The sequence below is a fragment of the Notothenia rossii genome (assembly GCF_949606895.1).
Source record: "Notothenia rossii genome assembly, chromosome: 4".
Taxonomy (NCBI): domain Eukaryota; kingdom Metazoa; phylum Chordata; class Actinopteri; order Perciformes; family Nototheniidae; genus Notothenia; species Notothenia rossii.
The window spans coordinates 76,834,904-76,855,055 of NC_136902.1; the positions used below are offsets into that span (position 1 = coordinate 76,834,904).

The following is a 20,152-nucleotide window of genomic DNA, read 5'->3' on the forward strand; positions in this document are numbered from 1 at the left end:
CACAGAGACAACAGTACATACGTTTCAGTGCCGGAAATGATTTAATAAGGAAAACTAGATAAACATCCTGCCTTTTTACACTTGAATTTGGTAGTGCTATCTCTACAACATGCAGAAGACAGTAATTGGTGTTTCAGAGTGACATGCATGCTGAAGAGCTATGAACACACATCGCTCTTATCCCTTTTGACACTGACTAAAGAAAAAGTGCACACTAAACAGACCCAAGAGTTAAACTAGTGGCGGTATTGTGAATTATTTTGGTCACAATTGTCTAATTAAATCCAATTTTGTGATAGCTCTAACTTCACAGTTAAACAAATATTTACATCATAACAAATCTTTACATTTTCTTAAACTTTGATTTAGACATTTGCATTGTGTTAACGAGATACAAGATAACAACCTTAACATTGCAATTTAGTAGAGGATAATATAGGCAATAATCTTTACAGATCTATTATGACTGTCTGGTGGGTTGATGGTTGGCCACATCACGAGAAATAATAGGTGTAATGGAGACTTCGTCCCCTTGAGGTCGCTGTCTTCCTCCTCTGTCCATGCAGCCCTCTGCTGTCCGTCTCCATATCCTTGAAAACCTTATCAGCTGAAATCGGTATGGCCAAAATGGGATGTTTATTGACGGGATGTAAATTAGGTTAACGCTGAATCAGCCTGTTTTTTGTTTTTGATAAAGAAGACTGGCCTGCTACAAACAATGGGAGTGACGTAATGTACAATCCGCTAAGGTTATTAGTTATTAATTTTAATATAGTAGCCTAACTATGGGATTACTGTAAATGTTGACAATAGGACCCATCCTTTAAAAAAAAAAATGGTCCAATAATATGTAAATAAGATGTAGTTTACATACAAAGTATTATGTTTTAATTCTTACGCTTATTTTACCATGTTTACCAAAGTGCATTGTTGTTTTGACAAATAATCTTTCATATCAGCACATTTCTGTCTTCGGTTTTCACCATAAAATCTGGACTGCAGCAACCAGCAACGCCTCACGACTTCTCTTTTTTTCTCCCACAATGCTGTGCGGTTGTGGTTGTCGTGCGTGCGCTGTTTGTGGTGCTGAAGCTGCGCGTGCTACCATAGATATTCACTCGAGCATCCCTCCGCGAGACGACCAGAACGAGGAATCAGGTAGCGACGGATGGGTACATTGAGTGTGTTTCTGCCAGCTGTTTCAGCCTCATTCAACGAAATATAAACTTAAATATTTTCGACATTTATTTTGGCTTAAATTCTTTAAACACACACTAACACCGCGGTATTTGACGCTGTTTTTGAGGCACGAATTCTCTCCTGCTCAGCCGCGTCTCTGCCTCTCCGTCCTACATCCTTTATGCACAGCACGCTGCTCGGGTCTTCCCCAATAAAACATACCTTAGTGTCCGAGCACCATGGCCCGCTCCCGGCACTCTCACTGAGAGAGATGGAAGCCAAGCAGCACCAGATAAAAAGCCTTAAAAGCTACCCGGAAACCGGTGGCCGGAGCCTGGCCGCGGCTGCCGGAGCAGACGGGTGTCGAGCCGCTGAAATGGACATGGAGGCGAAGATCCAGAAAGCCATCGACTTCAAGGCAGAGGGTCACCGCTGCTACAAGGAGAAGAAATTCCGGGAAGCGATCGGCAAGTACCACCGGGCGCTGCTGCAGCTCAAAGGGGTGCATTTGGTGGACGGGACCACGGGCTCCGAGGTCAACCTGCTGAACCAAGCCGCCGGCAAGCTGACCGAGGATCAGCGGAGAGCCGTGCAGACTACCGAGATCGAGTGCTACGACAACCTGACAGGTGAGCAGCACCGGTACACTTCCCACAAAAACATCCAGACCTCTGTAGCCTTCAGGACTAGTGACACCTTTGTTCGTTCCGGTTCACTGGGGCCACACAGCCAGGTTATTTCTGCAGGATTTGTGCAGACGTTGGTGAAATAGCAATGAATTCAGCAATAAATCATACTGTGTCCTGGCGTGATAAAACAGATTTAATTTGTGTATAATATCTGACCAGATAAGTGCATTATTTAGCCTATATCACACTAAATGAACACATTTCAGGCTCTTATAGCCTTTTAAATTATCTGTGTGCTATTTCTTTATACTGCACATTCATTCCTTTTTCACAATAGGCCACCTCATCAAAGTGTAATATTTCAATTGTAGTAAAAAGATTTTTTTTTAAAGCCCAAATAAACCCACAGGGCCAACACGCCTTATGTTATAATACATGTATGTTTTCATTATGTATTGGTAAGTTCACCAGCTGTTGTGATGTAACACTGACATTTCAGAAGAGTCTCTGAGGTGAGAAGAAATCCCCTCACCCATCCACAGGGTGATGTAAGGCTGTGTCTACTACAGGGTTAACTGAGGAGCACAACAGATTCACTCTCACTGAAAATGCAGCTGTTATTAGCATAGGTGCTACAAAAACATTCATCATAAAACTAGAGTTGCAATTAATGTTATTTTTCAGTGTCCATGATTTCCTTGATTCATCACAAGCACAGCAGTAGTACATCAGTGTGAAGGCTCTGGGGCTTTTATTTTTGAATGTGTAATGTCGGGAGAAAAACATGCAAAGGAGGGTGTGTCTTAGCTTTTGTTTGTCAAGCACCTGGCTGATGAAAGCACAAGGTTGGTCAATATTCCGTTGGCTGTTGTGATTGATATTGAGTGACATTGTAGCCCAATGTTGTTTTGTGTGTGCAGTCATGCTATGTTGGTTAAATGCTCCTTAATTTATGTCATGCTAACAGTTAGCAGATCATTGGCTTTGCTACATGAAAGCCATGGTCTGCAGAAATGCTGTAGTGTAGGCATACTGTCTGTGGAGGTGTGTGTTGCAATAACTGTTTGTTTACAGCATTTTGTAGATTGCTTTGTATGGGAAGTATATGGGAAGACAGGCCTTATGGTTTTGTAGTAAGCTATTAATTAAGTGTGTGTCAGCTTTCACTCGGAGAAGCTCTCACAATATAGTTACTGTAACATATAAAAACGTGTACATATGAATATATTTCCCGTAGCTTTGCTGTGAAATTGGTAATTATTTGTTATTTATGTGCATTTTAAGGAATTATTTTATTACTAAGCATACATAGCAGAATAAACACGTAGATACATAAAATAACTACATCACAATCGACAAATCACGAAATAAAAACAAATTGATATTCATTTACAAGACATAGCTTACACATAATGGATACAACAATAATACTCATATGCACCTTAATGTTCAGATCTCATCAGCTGGTCATGATAAATGTTGTATTTTCTATAATTTACCAATTGTTTCCATCTTTCATCAAAGATATGATCTTGGTTTCCGATTCTCATGTATTTTCTCCAAATTGGTAATACCTGCGTCAATATAATGTGCTCTGTATGCAAAGTGCAGCATATCCAGATGGATGTGGACATCCAGGAGCTACATGATGGTGGAGTTTATATCACAATACTTAAAAGACATATGAATATTATTTTGGGTCATGACGCGGGCAAGTGTGATGTAGTCTCTGGTAGCTTGTGTCCAGGTGCTGCCCTGTCAAACTGTCGTGATGCATTGAAGGTCGCCTTGTTCTGCGCAGCGTTCAGGGCCCTGTCAGGAGCCCGCAGGGCGGCCAACTGTAGCGTGAAGAAGAGAGTGGGGGAGGGAATGAGAGGGACGGTAAAATAAGGAAGGAAAGCGGAGATTTAGAGGCAGGAAAAGCAATTAAAAGGCATAGTGGTAGTTTACAAGGAAATTGGTTGCTATGTATATAAAATCAATCCTAATGCGGTAATGATCACATTGTTATGCAGTCCCTGTCCAATTATTTGGACAAATTGTATTTCTATGCTTTGTTCTTAAAACATAAAGCCAATAAATCCCCTTAATCATTGTAATTTAGAGCAATATAAGAGAGGAATAGTGGAGCGCGGAGGCACAGAGAGGAGGAGGAAGGGACTGCTAGCACGCGACAGGGAACCATATTTACCATGGCAACCATCGCCGGGCCTTTTCCCTGTTGTTGTACTAATCTCATCCCCTCCCCTCACTGCTTCAAACAGCAGTGTGTGCATTACACACTCTCTCACACACACTCACACACAAGAGACCTCACTTCAACCCTGCCTTATCACCGTGACTGTTTACTACAATAGTGTTTATTCTGATTTAAGATGTTTATGTGATAGGTTAATAGAATATTTGATTTCACATTCCTGCTGATAAACATGGCCGTTTAAATGACTGAAGATGTCTGCTCCACACTGTGCCACATCATTAACCCTAAACTCTATCTTTTCTGTCCTTTTCTGTTTGTTCATCAGTACTTTCCCACTTCCCCTCCTCTATCTGTCTCACACTACAGCCAAATGGATTCTACTGAGGATTCAGATATTTGCTGAAACTTGCTCACAAACCATTCATTTCAGTTTTTTAAACAGGCACGGTCATTTCCCAAAAGTGCCGGGCACTCAAACATTACATAAAAGAGAGAAAATAGTGCACTTATTGGGGAAGATTCTAAGCTGTGGATGAATGCACATTTGGTGCTCTGGTGCGTATTTACAGCAGCAGGACGGTGGGAGTGCCTCCACATGTCGCAAACTGTAACTGCATGGCTCATTGATGCGTTCCAATGTTTTGTGAACAGCAAGGAAGTTCTGTGGTGCAGAGGAATAGGATCAAGTATTTAGCTACTGGCTATAAGGATTGTTTGTTGTTTTTGGTCTTAAAATGATATTTCTTGTCAATAAGTGAAACATAAAACAGCAGAGCCTCCCTTTTTAAAGAATTATTTAATCTGAAATTGGAATACTCCACATGAGGCTGAATCAATATGATCGTCATCTTTCCATAACTCTCATAATTTAAGATGTCTTGGTTCACAGCGCCCATGTCGGAATGATTCATGGTAGGTTCATCTAATTCACCTCGAGAATTAAAATACTCATTCTTCTTATCTTGAAAGCCCACGTATAACTTGAGAACATGTTGAATTCTTCTTTAAAAACGGTTAAACTAAACATTTGACTCACTGGGATAGATGTGGCTCTTTTGTGATGAATATTTTATAATGTTTTTACTTCCAGATAATGTTCTCCCACCCAACTCGGAATATATTTGCGCAATTACATTTCAAATATGACTTTCCTCAGGGGGATGTTATACATCTCATATTCATGGTAACTCTCAGCGTCTATGATGCCCCTTTATGAGTAAAACAAAGGCGGTTCTTTGATGAAGGTTTGTGTGTTTTTAGGAACAGAATAACAATCATTTCAGTAACTCCGGCTCTGTCTCAAATTAAGCAGTGACTCATTACTGTAATCCTGCTGCAGGTGTTGTTATGCGGCTCCACCTGGTTACCCAGAGTTCAGGCTGAGGTCGCCGTGGTTATGAGTGAGGAGCTGCTCTCTGATTGGTCGACTGTCTTTGGTTCTAACAGATAATAGGAGAACAACAAGCAGCAGCACCAATAACGTGTGTGTGTGTGTGTGTGTGTGTGTGTGTGTGTGTGTGTGTGTGTGTGTGTGTGTGTGTGTGTGTGTGTGTGTGTGTGTGTGTGTGTGTGTGTGTGTGTGTGTGTGTGTGTGTGTGTGTGTGTGTGTGTGTGTGTGTGTGTGTGTGTGTGTGTGTGTGTGTGTGTGTGTGTGTGTGTGTGTATGTGTGTGTGTGTGTGTGTTCTTATCTTCTTGACATCGTTGTGATAAGGGCAAGCTTTTTTCTTTTGTTGTGCTATTTTTACTTTACACGAGTTTGCAATTGTGTGCAAACTTTATAGTGCTTTACATATAAATACATTTAATCAACATCTATTAGATTTCATGTCCTTAAGATAAAAGTTCATGACCACATAAGTAATCGTTTAATCCAAAACATAAAAATGTTCTTGGTTGTAGCATCTTAAATGTGGAGATTTACTTCTTTCCCTGAACTGAATGAACGGACAAAACAGGCAATTAAAAGTGTCTCCTCAGACTAACTGTAATTCATGAATGATTCAGCTCAGGTGGGAACAGTCTATATAAAGCAATCTTAGAGGAAATCAAAGAGAGCCTTAAGATGTTTTGAGAAATAGGAAATAGCAGAGGAATGAACGAGTGGATTTTGATAGAAAAAGTAGAGAGATAATGTGAATTTGTAACACTTTATAGTGGATTGAATGTAGTTAAAGAGAAGAAAAACAGGTGACTATGTCTTAGCCGATTCTGTCAAAACAGAAAGAGGACGGGTGACGAATGTCCTATTTGCTGCCTTGTTAAGGAGACATATCGAGTCTGTGTGTCCCTGTAGGGCTGCATCTCAACGGGTTACACCACCACCTCCTACTGTGTCTGTCGCAGATCACAGTGGTGCAACATGTTGGCCAGAGGCAGACTCTGAGCCATCCATCCACCCACTGCAAACACACTGGGAGGCACATGCAGAAATAAGAGTCAACTGCAGTTCGTTTGCTCTTTTTTGACTGAAATCGATCATGAAGAATCACTTTCACAGCAGACCGACTTTATATCAGTTTAGAAGCTGTAATAAGTTTATATCCCTTTTAGATTAGAAAGTGTACACAGAATAAACCGACAAGCTGGATGGTGTGATCGAGTCCTGAGAGTTTTCATTAACTCCTGCTTGCTCTGATCTCTCTCTGACTCCCTTTGTTCCTCCTGACTGGCCCGATCTGCAGATGAGTCATAAGTCTCAGCCTCAGAAGAGACGCAGCAGGGGGGGGGGGATGAGTGAAATTGTTTGATTTGTAACACCAGCTACCTTTTGTTCAACTACGGCAGCTCCCAGCCACGCTGCTCGCCATAATGATGATCCAGCAATTTCCACCCACTCATCACATTTCTTTTAAATTAGTCAACAAATGAAAACAAAAACAAACGTTCTGTAGCTAAATAAGCGTACATTTGATACTAAGAAAAACGTTGCTTGTATTTACCTAGAGCAGGGGTGTCAAACTCAATTTCATCACGGGACACATCAGCATTTTGGTTGCACTCAAAGGGCCGGTTGTAACTTTAAGATGATAGATATATACGTATGGGGGCAAATCATTGGAAGTCTCTTCAGTGAGAATTTCACAATTTTTTTTTTTTTTTTAAGCCGAATTCTGGAAAAAAATTGAAAATGTAAAAAAAAGTGAAATTCTGAAGAAAAGTCCAATGCTTAAAAAAAAGTCAAATTCTGAAAAAAAATCATATTTGAGATGCATTGTGGGACATGTAGTTTATGGGCAACTTGCTTCTGTAAATCGGCATGTAACCGTATAATAAACGTGTTATATTCTTTCAGAGCTCTTGTGGGGTCGCATTAAATGAAGTCGTGGGCCGGATTTGGCCCCCGGGCCTTGAGTTTGACACCCCTGACCTAGAGAAACCGCTATACCTAAGATTTGCCGAGGGGTTATGAATACCATTTAATATTAAAACTCTTCCTATCAGTGTTTGTGGAGACCCACTGTGCAGTTGGAGTTTACAACCTGGAGCTCATGCTGCTTTATCTAAAGTAAACTCCACAGGAAGTTATAATTTCCTGTTTCCAACCAAGTGAGCAGGTATTGTGTTCTAATGGTTATGAACACAATCATTTTAATCAGGGAAATTTAGCCACCATTTTTATGTCAATATTCAATCAGTCTTTGTAAATATAATCATCTGAACCAATTCCTAGTTGCATGCTATGTTGACAGAGAAAGCTGAGCAGGGCTGTGCCGGCAGTGTAACAGGATGCGCCGCATGCGAGCTTCTGATCCTAAAGTATCCTATACTTTGGCCTAGAGTAAATACAGCTGAATATCAGGGGGGGGGGGAGGGGGGATGTATCCGTCTTCATATCATTTTGTGCTGTATTGTATTGTGTGACTTTGGCATGCCATTTTCAGTGTTGTAAAAACATAAATAGTAAGTAATATAGAATAAGTTGGCGTCAGGCTAGCAATTTTATCGAATCTCAGTCAGGCATAAATGCAATGTGTACATCGTTATAGCGTGTTCAGACAAAAGTCCAAAGTTTAATGGATGCCTAGCTACAGCATAAAGAAGCCGGGCAACTGCTACAAAGGTTAGCATTAACGCTAGCTAACTTGCCTGCAGCTTGGATGCCCCTTTTATGACACCTGAATGCTTTGTTTATTGAAATCCAATCACACTTTTCACAATCGACATAAGGGCAAACTATTTTAATACCATGAGCAGGGACGTCGGAACTATTTTCTGGGGGGGGGTGCGGGATTTTTGCTGGGAGGGTCGGGGGGGAAACTCACACTATCAATGATTAACGAACTCGACACGTAGGCCTAATAGCCTAGGCCTATACATAACAGATATAGGCTACATAAACACACGCAGCATCTTAATTGTTACGAAAATGTATGAAATAAAATGAATTAATGAATTAATCAAGCCTTTATTAAGGAACATACTGTAGCCTAATAGGCGATAACATAGGCCTACAGCATTCAGAAAATCAACAGAATAATACAGCCTTTACGAACATAGGCCTAATGGAACATTCAGAAAAATAACGGTTTACTTTGCGCTCGTAAGGGCTTTTAAACTGTTCCAAAAGTAGACCTTCTCTCCGTTGTTCTGCTGATAAATTCTTTAAGCAGGGTCGAGACATCGCATTCATCGAGAAGGTCGCTATGCGCATTCATAATGGCCAAATGAGTGAGTCTCTCCTGCTTAATAGTATTGCGCAGCCACGTTTTCAACCTGCGCAACGCCGAGAACGAGCGCTCGGATGCCGCGACAGAAATGGGCAGAGCCAGACAGAGCTTTATGAGCCTCTCCGCTTCCGACAGCATGGAGCGGGATTGGGGCTGCAAGGTGTGCAGAATGGCCAATACATCCTGAATGGTTTTCACTTCTCGCCCCCTACACACGTCGCTCAGGATGTCCAGCTCAAGGCTTAGCTGCTCTCTTGAAAAGGAAGTCAGTTCCAGGGAACCCACATCCACTCGTTTCCCTTGGGCCGCCTGTAGAACTGCCTGCTCTCGCCCTGCAGCTACGCGGAGTCCTTCCTGGTCAAAGCGCCGCTCCACCTCTGTGCGCACCAAGTCCAGGGCCTCAAACAATTCCCTCTTCCACAGGCTTGGATATTCTTTAATAGTTAAATATAACAGTTAAACAACAACCAACAAATAGTTTCCATATGGGCTGCCTATTTAAGCTGGGTGGGTCAACCTTAAATTTTCAATTTAAATTCAAATTATGAATATGGTTTGTTATGAAAGTAGGCCTATACGTTATTTAGTCAGTTGATACCGTTGTAATGAATTATTAATTGCAGGCTAATTTCGCAAATAAGCGTACATGGATGTAGTACATTATTATGAACTATGATATCGTTTTCTATGGATAGATCAAATCTGTCCACAAATGCTGGAGAGCACGCTCTGTGTGCGTATTTGTTGCATTCTTTCAACATTACAGACCGATGAGCTTTATGATTAATTTTAAAATACTGTTGGCATTATTTATTTATTTATTTAGGCCTATTTATTTACCCTCGTTCTCCAACTCCCGTTCCTCCTCCTCCGCTGTATGGCGAAAACGCGCTGGGGTCTTGCTGGTGCGCACTGGATGAGGAGGCTTCAAGTTGTAGCGCTCTGTGTATTGTTTGGTCTTGGCCACAAGGTCAGCGAAGGTGTCATCTTGTCTGAGTGTGTTCAGTCGCTGGCAAAGAAGTTTGGCAGCTTCCATTGATCCAAGGGCTGTGACTTTGGTGCCTTGCAGTGACCGAGCCACGGATTCACATGGCGTAAACATGGTAACGCAGGCAAACAAACCAAAGACTGTGCGCGTAGTGGTGCCCTTTTTGAGCAATCCTGCCACTTTGGCACGCGTCTCCCCCTTGACAATCCTGTCACTCTCCAAGGTCCTAAATGTCTGCAGCATCTCTCCATAGCATGCCAGCAACCGTGACAGTGCCACAACTCTGACGCACCACCGAGTTGGGCACAGGGCAAGCAGGTTGATCACTTCTCCACATCCAAAAAGAGACTGGTATAACGTTTTTCTCTTTGCTGAATCATTAATCACAACTGTAACTTCCCGAACAAAGTTCAGTGTATCGGCAACAAGGCGCACTTCTTTTGCCACTTCTTGCAACACTAAATCCAGAGAGTGGTTTGCGCAGTGGACAAACAAGGAGTCAGGACATGTTTCCTTTAATCTTGCCTGCACTCCCTTGAACCTCCCTGACATGTTGCTGGCTCCATCAAAACAGTAGCCTTTCAGCTTCTCCAGCGGCAGATTTAGCCGAACAAGGACATCTTTAATGCACAGAAAAAGCATCTCGGCGGTTGTGTCTGGAGCGTTGTAAAAGCCCAGAAAGAAATTCTGGACTTCAAGATTGTCATCTGCAAATTGTATACTGCATGAGAACTGTTCTTTTCCACTGACGTCGGTGGTCCCATCAGCAGTTAAGCCGAAAAAAGGACTTTCGGATGCTTTGGCTCCGATTTTCCTCTGGATGTCATGGGCAAACAGCTCCAGAACTTCATTCTGGATGCTGCCCGACATCCAATTGTCCCTCCTCTTCATCCAGTTTTGCAGGTCAGGATCAGCGCGTACCCTCTCGACCACTAGCTGCCACAACACCCCATCCCGATTTGCAGCTCCTCTCAGAGGGAGTCCCTGGCGCCCCAGGAATCTCACGCTGCTGAAAACGAGCTCCAGCATTTTCCGGACTGTTATTTGTTCTTTAGCAGCAGCCTCAGACAAAAGCGCATTAATTGGCGTAGTTTTCAATGCAGCCAATCTTTGAGTCGCATCTAAATGAATGCGTGTTTTCTCGTGGTCTCTGATTTTCTCCTTTGCTTTTCTCCAGTTTGAAAAGCCCGTATCTTTCAAAAACGGACTGTCAGCTTGTTCTGACCCGACCAACTTGCGCTTGACAGCTGACCTGCACACACCACACACAATGCCATCACTGACTGCGATGTATTCCAGCCACGGCCACTCTCTGAACCAGGCGGCCTTGCAGGAACGAGTGAAGTTCTCACCCAACTTCTTGGAAGGAAAATTGTAATCCTGTGGTGGTTTGCATGATATTGCCTCTTCTTGGCTAGCACCGGGTGCTGGTGGTGGCGCTGGGGAGGGAGGACGAGGCCGAGGGCCGCCGGGCCCTTCGGCTGCCTGCTGCTGCTGTCCGGTTGCTGGCACACAGCCTCTAGGTGTCTCTCTCGGACGTTTAGCTGGGTCGGGCGGATTTGTAAAAAAATCTGAAATTCGTTTTTGAGACATAGGCTAGTTCTAGCTGGCGTAGTTGAACTCAAATCATGTAGCCTATGCATATGCTAAAAACAAATGAGAGCCGCGAACACAGCAAACATAAAAAAAATTCCCGCTACTTTTTTCTTTTTTTTTTTACACATAGGCCAACGTCACAGGGAGCTGTCAGATGCAGTCTGCATAGCAACAGCTATGCCATGCCAGCCAGGCTGCTGTATTGAGCCAGGCAGGGTGCATATCACATCAAAAGATCTGTATTAAGAAATACATGTAAGTCAGACAAATTGAGTTTAAATTCAGAATCTTTATTTTTATTTTTTTTAACGTAGGCTAATCCTGTGATTCCTGAGGCTGACGGGAGGGGGTGCTGCCGCACCCCCCGCACCCCTAGTTCCGACGTCTATGACCATGAGTAATGCAAAGACACATGGTTCATTATTCAGGGCACATATTCAGATACAGATTACATGTACATACCGGCTGTAAATGTGTTTCCCATCATGTGTCCTGTGTTCAGAGCCTCGGGGCCACCAGTGAACCTCCGAACCATGACATGCAATTACAGGCCTAACATTACAGATTTAATGAGTCTGTTTATGGGCATCAACATCTGTTCCTTGCTGGACCAGAAATAAAACAGAGCGTTCGTCATCAATCAAAGACACACAGAGCCGCAGTGCTTTCGCTGCACTTTCTCACTTGAAAACGCACCACATCACAGGCTCTAAGCACAGTCCTGCTGCAGGGGGGGGGCGGGGGGGGGGGGGGGGTTGTATTAAAATAACGTCCGCTGTGTGTAACTGTGTGTAACTGCATAGACGGGTTGATTCCACCAGTCCACTCTTACCCACTGCTCGTGAACAGTCGAGCTCGCAGAACACAACACAAAGCTCCTCCCTTTCATCTCCTGTCGGCTCCGGCACCAGGGGACAAGATGGACTGAGATGAAGGAAGACGAAAAGAAATGGGGAGGATAAACGTGAGATAGAGGGGCAGAGATGAGGGGAAAGCAAGGCTGTGTGAGATGAAACGCACTGTGCAGTGTGCTTGTAGGAGGGTGGTGAGTAAAGCTGAGGGGAATAAATGTCATGCGAGGGTGAGAAGGGGGATGGGGGTGAGGTTTGGTTGGTGTTTTTTCTTCCCTCTGTGCATGTACGTCTGCCATTGGAGAGGTGGCCAGAGCCTCCATGTGCCAGGGCTGCAGATGGTGTAGCTTTGCTGTCAGGAGTACGACTGGCACTCCCTCTACTGTAACACTCACACTGTACTCTGCCTGTGCCATCTCTAAAAAAACTCATCTCAGCTGAGAGAAAAAGGATTTGGAGCATGGGAGCAGGGGTGAGTCAGTAGAAAAGATGAAGAGGCTGAAATGGGGGAGGGAGCGAGTGTACTGGACAGAACTCTTAAATATGATGGGATTATATGACCGCTGAGGGGGGTACGATTTTATAGGAGAGTGACAAGTAGTGAAAGAGAGGAGGAAAATGCTCGCCTCTATGACCTCTTAGGGGGAGTTTTTAGAGCTGCTTTTTTATTTATTATTCTATTGTGAGGAGGATGCTGAGAATTCCAATTCAGGCCAAGCTGATATATATCAGAGCCCTGGCAGGCCCTGATGAGTCCTGTCACAAGAGTAAATAAGACCCAGTCATCTGTCAGGAAGGAAAGAGAGGAAACAGGCAAGAACTCAGGAGGAGGGAGAGCTAAGAAGAAGAGGCGAAGGCAACAAGCAAATATTGTTATGATGCTTATTAGTAGATATAGTTGAATGATACTTATTTTCCTCCATAGATGATCTGTGGTAATCCAAAATAAACTAATGGAATAAATAGAGAAGTAAATGCTTAAGTGTTGATGCATAGTGAGTAAGGTTGGCATGTTTGCCTATTATGCCTTTACTCTCTGGGCCGCATTGTTTTTTGGTTTTGGCTTTGCAACATTGAGGATAATGCGAGGTGAGCCAATACTGAAAGATTAAGTCATAATTAGCTATTTTTATCTTTTAAGCGTCCCTCCTACACCGTTACTATCTGCAGCGGTTAATCATTTGGCAAATGCTCTACAGTTCAGATGTTTTTAATGCTTGTAGACAATGTAGGGGAAATGTATTATAGTTAGTGCCAACAATGAAGATCATGGGGTCTGGTTCGACTACAGTGCTTTACACAACAAAATAAAACATAAAGATTGACAAAATCCCATTTATCACTTCCTGCTGCCACCTCTCATTAAAGTGCGTTAGTTTTGCCAATTTGACTGGGATGTGTTTTGAGTTTAATATGTATGCGTGCGATTTAGATTTTCCGACTGTAATCATGTTCTGATGTGGACTGACAGTTGTGTGAAGAAATGAATAAATTGAAAGTGTCTGTCAAAGCTTTTTTTTAGTGCGCGGTTGAAAGTCATGGCATCAGCTGAGAGGAAACTGAAACAGATGCCCTGTTCTGACACACTCACAGTGAGAGAGAGAGAGAGAGAGAGAGAGAGAGAGAGAGAGAGAGAGATGGAGAAATGCAGAATATTCATTCTCTGTAAGCCTTCAGTAATGAGAATTTGCTGAAGCTATTTAAGCATATCTAACACCCTGTGCTCCGGCGGACAGTGCGGAGTAAACCAATTGGCTGTTTATGATTACCCGCAGAGCTCCATGCTGATAAAAAGCCCATGTTGGTCTCTATTTGAGCTCTGCCTACTTCCCAAACATGCTCTGCGGGGTACACGTTGAAAACTCGTCCTTGTTACACGCTGTTTGTGACGGCAGTGAAATGTAAAGGTTGTGCTCATCTTGCTTATCCCTCACTGACGGTGATCCTCAGTGGAGCAAGTAACCAGCACTTTCACACCAGTGCTGTCAAATAAAAAAACAAATATGGAGATCAATGTGAAGCTAAAGCTGGTATAAGCAATAACTGTATACTAAAAATAGATGAAGTGACTGCTCATCTCTCAAGCCTGCAGATATGAGGAGCTTTAAAGCATCTGTCGGTTACTATCTGAATGATACGGAAATTTTAACCCAATTTCCAGAACATTTGAACATAAAATGCAATAAAGCACGTTTCCCATCACTGCAATTATTGACACATTTGGAGTTATGCACATATAAACAGCTAGTGCGGATATCTTTTTTAATTAGGTGAAACTATTTTGGTTTATGTATTTATTTAAGAAACGTCTCCTCGTCGCTTCTCACAGATCTGTGTCCGTCTGCCATTTTGTCTCTTCAGTGTTGTTTAAATCGCACACGTTTGATTTTATGGAGACATGAACTTTCCTACTTTAGCCAAAACCTTTTGGGTGATATTTCAATGTAAAAAAGAGAAACAAGCAGATACAAATTCACATATTGTTTGAGTTAACTCCTACCACACTCATTAGCATCTCAGGCAACTGTTTCTGCACAAACATCTTAAACAATGTCATTGTACCTTTCTGACAGACACAGTTGTTAAATAGCTGTCAAACAAAGTGCAGCATTTAGCTGCTAAAGTTCCAGGTGATTCCTTCAGGATCCGTTGGACACAAATATCACTGCGAATGAATTGTTATGTTGCTCCGTGTCTGCTCGAAGTGCAAATGTTGGAGTAGGCACTGATCCATATTGGAAGAGAACAGGCTGCCAACACGTGGCTGTATCTTTTTTGGTAATTACGGAAGCCCATGATTTAGTCGTTATTCCAGTTACTGAAAAAGCTTGAACTACCTCCCAGATTAAGGCTGACTCGATGCGATTGAAAGCCAAACCATTTGGCGGCTCTCTCTGTTGGCCTTTCTAAAGACTCCCTCATCTATTTTAAAGCCAACATAATGCAGAGAGCATGTTTCTCACAGCTACTGTTGTAGGGGCATCAAATGAGTTGGGTTATCATCACTGTGTCACTGTATGTAATAGTGTGTGTGTTGTGTGGAGGTGTGTTTATATCAGGTACATTTACGGAAAGTTTCCATGGGAAGTTAAGCTGGGGAATTTTGGAAATATTCGATGCAAAATTAAACAAAAAACATGACATTTCAACAGATTATTTATTTAATTTATTTAAATGTTTTGTTAAGTAGAACAGAACAAGTTTTAATTATTTTATCGAACAATTATTTGTTTCATTGAAGAACGAAAACAGGAATATTACTCATCCCCCCAACCCCACTCATTAAAAAACAAAAAGAAATGCACCCCCATCCAAAAATCCCCACAAAGTCCCATTCAAAATGTTAAATTAAAAGAGACCTTCTCCCTCCAAAAAGTCCCATTAAACATGCAGATCTTCCTTCAAGCAATCCTCTGCATTCTTGCTAAAGCCTTTCAGTCAATGGGCTCTTCCTGGGCCTCATCAACATCCAACTCTGAGTCTTCCTCTTCAGTGTCACTGTCCAGCCTTGTTGATGATGGCTCTGTGTCAGGCTCAAAGAGCCTTAGGTTTGCCCGAATGCCAACCAGTTTTTCCACTCTCACATTTGTGAGCCTGTTGCGAACCTTTGTGTGGTCTCAATAGCCATGCAGTAAGCAGTGTGCTATGGCATGGATATTCAAGTGTACTTGAATGGCATCTGTTTGTTTTAGTCAAGATTATGCTAAAATATACTTTCCCCAACTATATTTAAGTTCCCTATGAAGATCCAACCTTCAGTTTGGAAAATTCCCAGTTTATTCCCATAAATTCCGGTTAATTCCCATGGAAAATTTCCATCTTTGAAAATTCCCGGAATTCCCGGAACCTGCTGATCATTTGTTTTGTTTGTTACAAATAGAGGAACAGTTCAAGGAGCCTTCATTTCTGTTCTGCAAATATATTGCTTTGCATTGATTTATATTGCAACGCATCGCATGATATTGCAACATCGTACGCAACGTAATTTACAATAAATGGATTTTTACTCAACCTTGCAGTACGGCTTCTTTGTATTGATCCATAAAACATGTCGGACAGACCTCCCTTCATTAGCCCTCTCAGCAGCTGAATTGTTTCTTTGTGGATAGTCGCTAACTGCTGTACATAGATTATCTGAACAAACCTGACAAAAATAAAGTGTGTCAATCTTAGCAAGGAAGGCCTTAATCTGACTGTACATTATTAGAGTGTGTGTGCAGAGTGGGTTGCTGTTTGACAGTAGCCAAAGGTCTGCTGAGCAAGACCAGACTCTGCTTAATGTCCACAGAATATCAGATAATGGCCCGGCTAACAGAATGATGTCTCTGCCTGGGAGTTCAATTTCAAGTGTAACCTCAATAAAGGTCTTGCTTATTCTTTATTAACTGCACTTATCTACTGTTTGAATGCCTGGTTTTACTTATGAGAGTTAAAGTACTAAAGACAGTACCAGATCCTTCTTTGGCCCTTGGACATTTAAGGAAATAAAATAAATGTACCGGTTTTAATGAGTTAAATAAAAAATCATGGCTAAATAAACTGCTTTTCATTTCCTTATGAGGCCTCAATGAACCTGAACAACCCCCACAAGCTCTGTAGGGTTACAGCACGGACCAGAAGAAACTGCTCGGAAATGGAGATGTGCGATGCAGAGCAATAAATGGTTTCATCTTTGGTGGAGTCATAGAGAAGACAGCTTCCTCACTTGTATAAATATTTAAGTAGATGACCGTTAATCCTGAGTCAGCGACTATTTCAGGAGCGCAGAACAATGTCGGAGGGTGTTTGATGAAGTATGGTAGAAGGTGGAGGAGCCTAGTTTGGGTTCGAGGATAACGATGTGCGGTAAAGGGGAAACTGAAATATGCTTTCATCTCCCAGTCATGGAAACACTCAAAATACTGTGTGATTTACAGTCGGATAAAGGAGCAATAAGTCAGTAAGACTATCGTATAAAACTAACGGCCGCCATTTTAGATAAGCCCTTTGCGTGGTCTCTTGACACAGAACGGTAGCGTGTTTCCTACGTTGTAACACGTGACGATGCGTTGAGTATCATAATCTTGGAGTGAGGTTAATGCAACAAATCCCCAGCTTGGTTTCGAAATACAAAATCTATATATATATTTTGTAAATTAGCTAAAGAAGTAAAGGCTTGTGACTCAGTGACGTAGCGTTACATTACATTGCACGCCGTGACAGGAGCATCATTGTGGGAATGAAAGTCCTTTGCTTGTCTGACCCATTTGCTGCCAGCGCTTGGTAAAAAACCAGATGGGTTTACATTTGATTCTTTGAGGTTCCTACAGATGCTAAAGGGTGCAATGTATATTGGTATAAAGGCACCCAGACGTCAGTACTGAGACCAGCCTGCTCTGTTCTATAGGAGATGCAGAGAGGGGGTAGCATCCCCACTTAAATTGCTACTGCCAGTGAGATCTATCAAAATAATCTGGCCACTTTACTTCACTTCCCACACAGGATTAGTGTTGCACTGTGGGTAATCCCTGCCCAGGAGTTTACAAGCATGACAACGGTGTCAGTGTCATTAGGGGATCAACATGACAAGGGGTGGGGGGGTCCAGACAAAGCCTAGAGCCTGAAAGAGCCACCTCTGTGTTACATATTTAACACTTGTTGATAAATGAAACTACAAATATATGACTGTGTATTGCTCCTTTTGAATTAGATCAGCCATTGTTTTAGTGTTGGATTTGATGACAATTGTCTGATATTAACAACATGAATGCATATGCTTTAACCGGTAGCTGTAACCTTTTATTGAACTAACATACGTATGAGTGATTATTTTCTAATCTAACTCTTGGTGAATAAGCACATTTCCCAATATGTTGAATAATTCCTCAACCCATGGCCATGGAGTTCTTTAAGGTGTTTCAGCAAAGAACATGTTATGTTAGTTATGATGGAGTATTCCTGTTTGAACTAGACTGATCCCCCATTATCTATACACATTTACCATTGAGTTTACCCCACTCACGCAAAACATTTCCAGTCTGTACTCCTCATATTACTCGTGCTCATTAATCGTAGCTCTGACTCATTTTGAATGCTGGTCCCGGCACTCTACATTCCCCCACTCCTCCAGAGGAGCCTGTGGAGGCCTGTGAGACGCACACAGTCAAACAAGAGCAATAGGAGTGTAATTACGAGGGTTTTTTGTCACCATATGGAACTGCGTTAGTCTTCCGCTACAGTGTCACATAATCAGAGAGATCATCTGCACCACTTGTTTTAAGTCAAATGGTATTTGATGACAAGATTTCCTCTCTGCATAATGATAAATCTCAGCATTCATCATGTGAATTTCCGTTTTGGGAAATGGCCTATTTTATATTCCTTATGGCACATTTGAGTGATATAAAATATAATACAAACACTTAGCTTCTGTATTATGGGAGCTTCCTTTTAACAGCATTAGATCATGAAAAACAATCCTTACAACAGCTCTGAAATCAAATGAGGATCAAGATGAAAGCAGCAATTCTCAGATATTGTGACAAAAGAAGAAGGTGCAAGGGGAGGAACAAAATGGAGATGTTGTGTGGAGGAAATGCTGTGTCATCCCAGCGCTGACGAGCCCTTTTCATAAAGTGAGCTGAGGGCGGTAGCCTGTCCCTCTCAGAGATGGACGTTCACAACAGGCTTTGGGCGGAGCTATTCATAGAGACAGAGACTGTCCGAGAGGAGACATGTGACCTCAGCATGTTGGATCGGATTCTGCTCAGCGATTGAAAGTGTGAGAGGATTTCATGATGATCACTTTGCACGGTTAATTTGTCTGTAAATAGATATTTTGCAGGGCATTTGGAAAGGAGATGGTGCAAGGTGAGGACAGTGTGGTGCACAGTGACACTGCGGGAACCAATGGAGGAGCGAAGGATGAGGGTTGTGTGTCTGAGAGAGAGTGAGGGGTCTCTCCGTCTGCCATTACCTTTGTGCAGAACTAATTACAAGGTGATCGACAGCAGACTAATCAGCGGGGCCTCGAGTGGCTTTAATTAGCCGAGTCGTGGTGTTGCGCCTGGTGTGATGGAGAGGAGGGGAACACAGGTCCAGAGGGAAGGGGAGGGGATGTTGAGCAAGAGAAGGAGGAAGGGTCAAAAGCATTTTACACAGGATCACTGATCTTTAATTACATCAAGACATTACCTCTTCATCTCAATTTAATATTTTCCAGCGTATTTCAAGGCATATTAAACCTAATACACTTTTAGTGTTTTCCACTTTTATATTTGAGCTCCCACTTTTCATCTGAACTGTTCCCTTTAATGTCTCTCAGCATCTTTATGAATACAAAAAGGTTTCTTTCACGATATTTTATAACTGTGTTAGGATGTTTATTACTATATTGTCAAGTCAAGAAATAAAAAGTCCATATGAGATATATGGATATTCCTGTAGGAGTTAAATACTTCAAAGTATTGTCTAATTTGATCAAAGACGGGTTATTAAAGTGTCAAGGGTCGTCTAATGAAATAAATATGCGCTTTAGTTTGCGATAGAAACCATGTATATATTAGACATCTTTATATGGCTTTGATGAAATATATCATTTTGTGGCTCAGGCTTAATCCAATGGTTACTCTTTTAATTCGTCCACCGCACAGTTTGTCATTGGACAATCTGAAGAACCGCAATGCATTTTGGGCGGTTGAGTTTTGTCCAGTCATTTAATCTTTAAAACATTCAGGGATTTCTGGTCTACACCAAATCCAACTACAACAACACCATCTGTGACGATTATAATTATTAACCGTCACATTTTGTGCCTTGCTTCCTTCCCTTCTCTTATCTCTGTACCTTTCATACAGAAGTTCTCTTATGTCCCTCGGCTGTGTGAGATTTCCTTGTCCACGGGTATAATGACCGTAAAGATCTTCTGATTCTGATTTAGATTTGTCTGTGCTGTCTCTATCTCTGTCCTATCTCTGTCTCTCTTGTCCTATTTTGGCTTCCCGCCTCTCTTTCTCTCTCTTTCTCTTTTATACCTTGCAGGCTTTGGAACATTGTGCTAAAT

The 20,152-nt window shown here is 42.1% G+C and overlaps 1 protein-coding gene across 1 annotated transcript in view; it reads left to right on the forward strand.

Moving 5' to 3' along the window:
* The first annotated feature begins 637 nt into the window (after positions 1–637).
* Positions 638–20,152, forward strand: part of ttc9b (tetratricopeptide repeat domain 9B) — a 28,845-nt gene continuing 9,330 nt past the window's right edge. Inside the window, exon 1 of the mRNA XM_079679245.1 lies at positions 638–1,808. Within this exon, the coding sequence (XP_079535371.1) occupies positions 1,361–1,808 (448 nt within the window). The 5' untranslated portion in view covers positions 638–1,360. The remainder of the gene's footprint in view (positions 1,809–20,152) is intronic.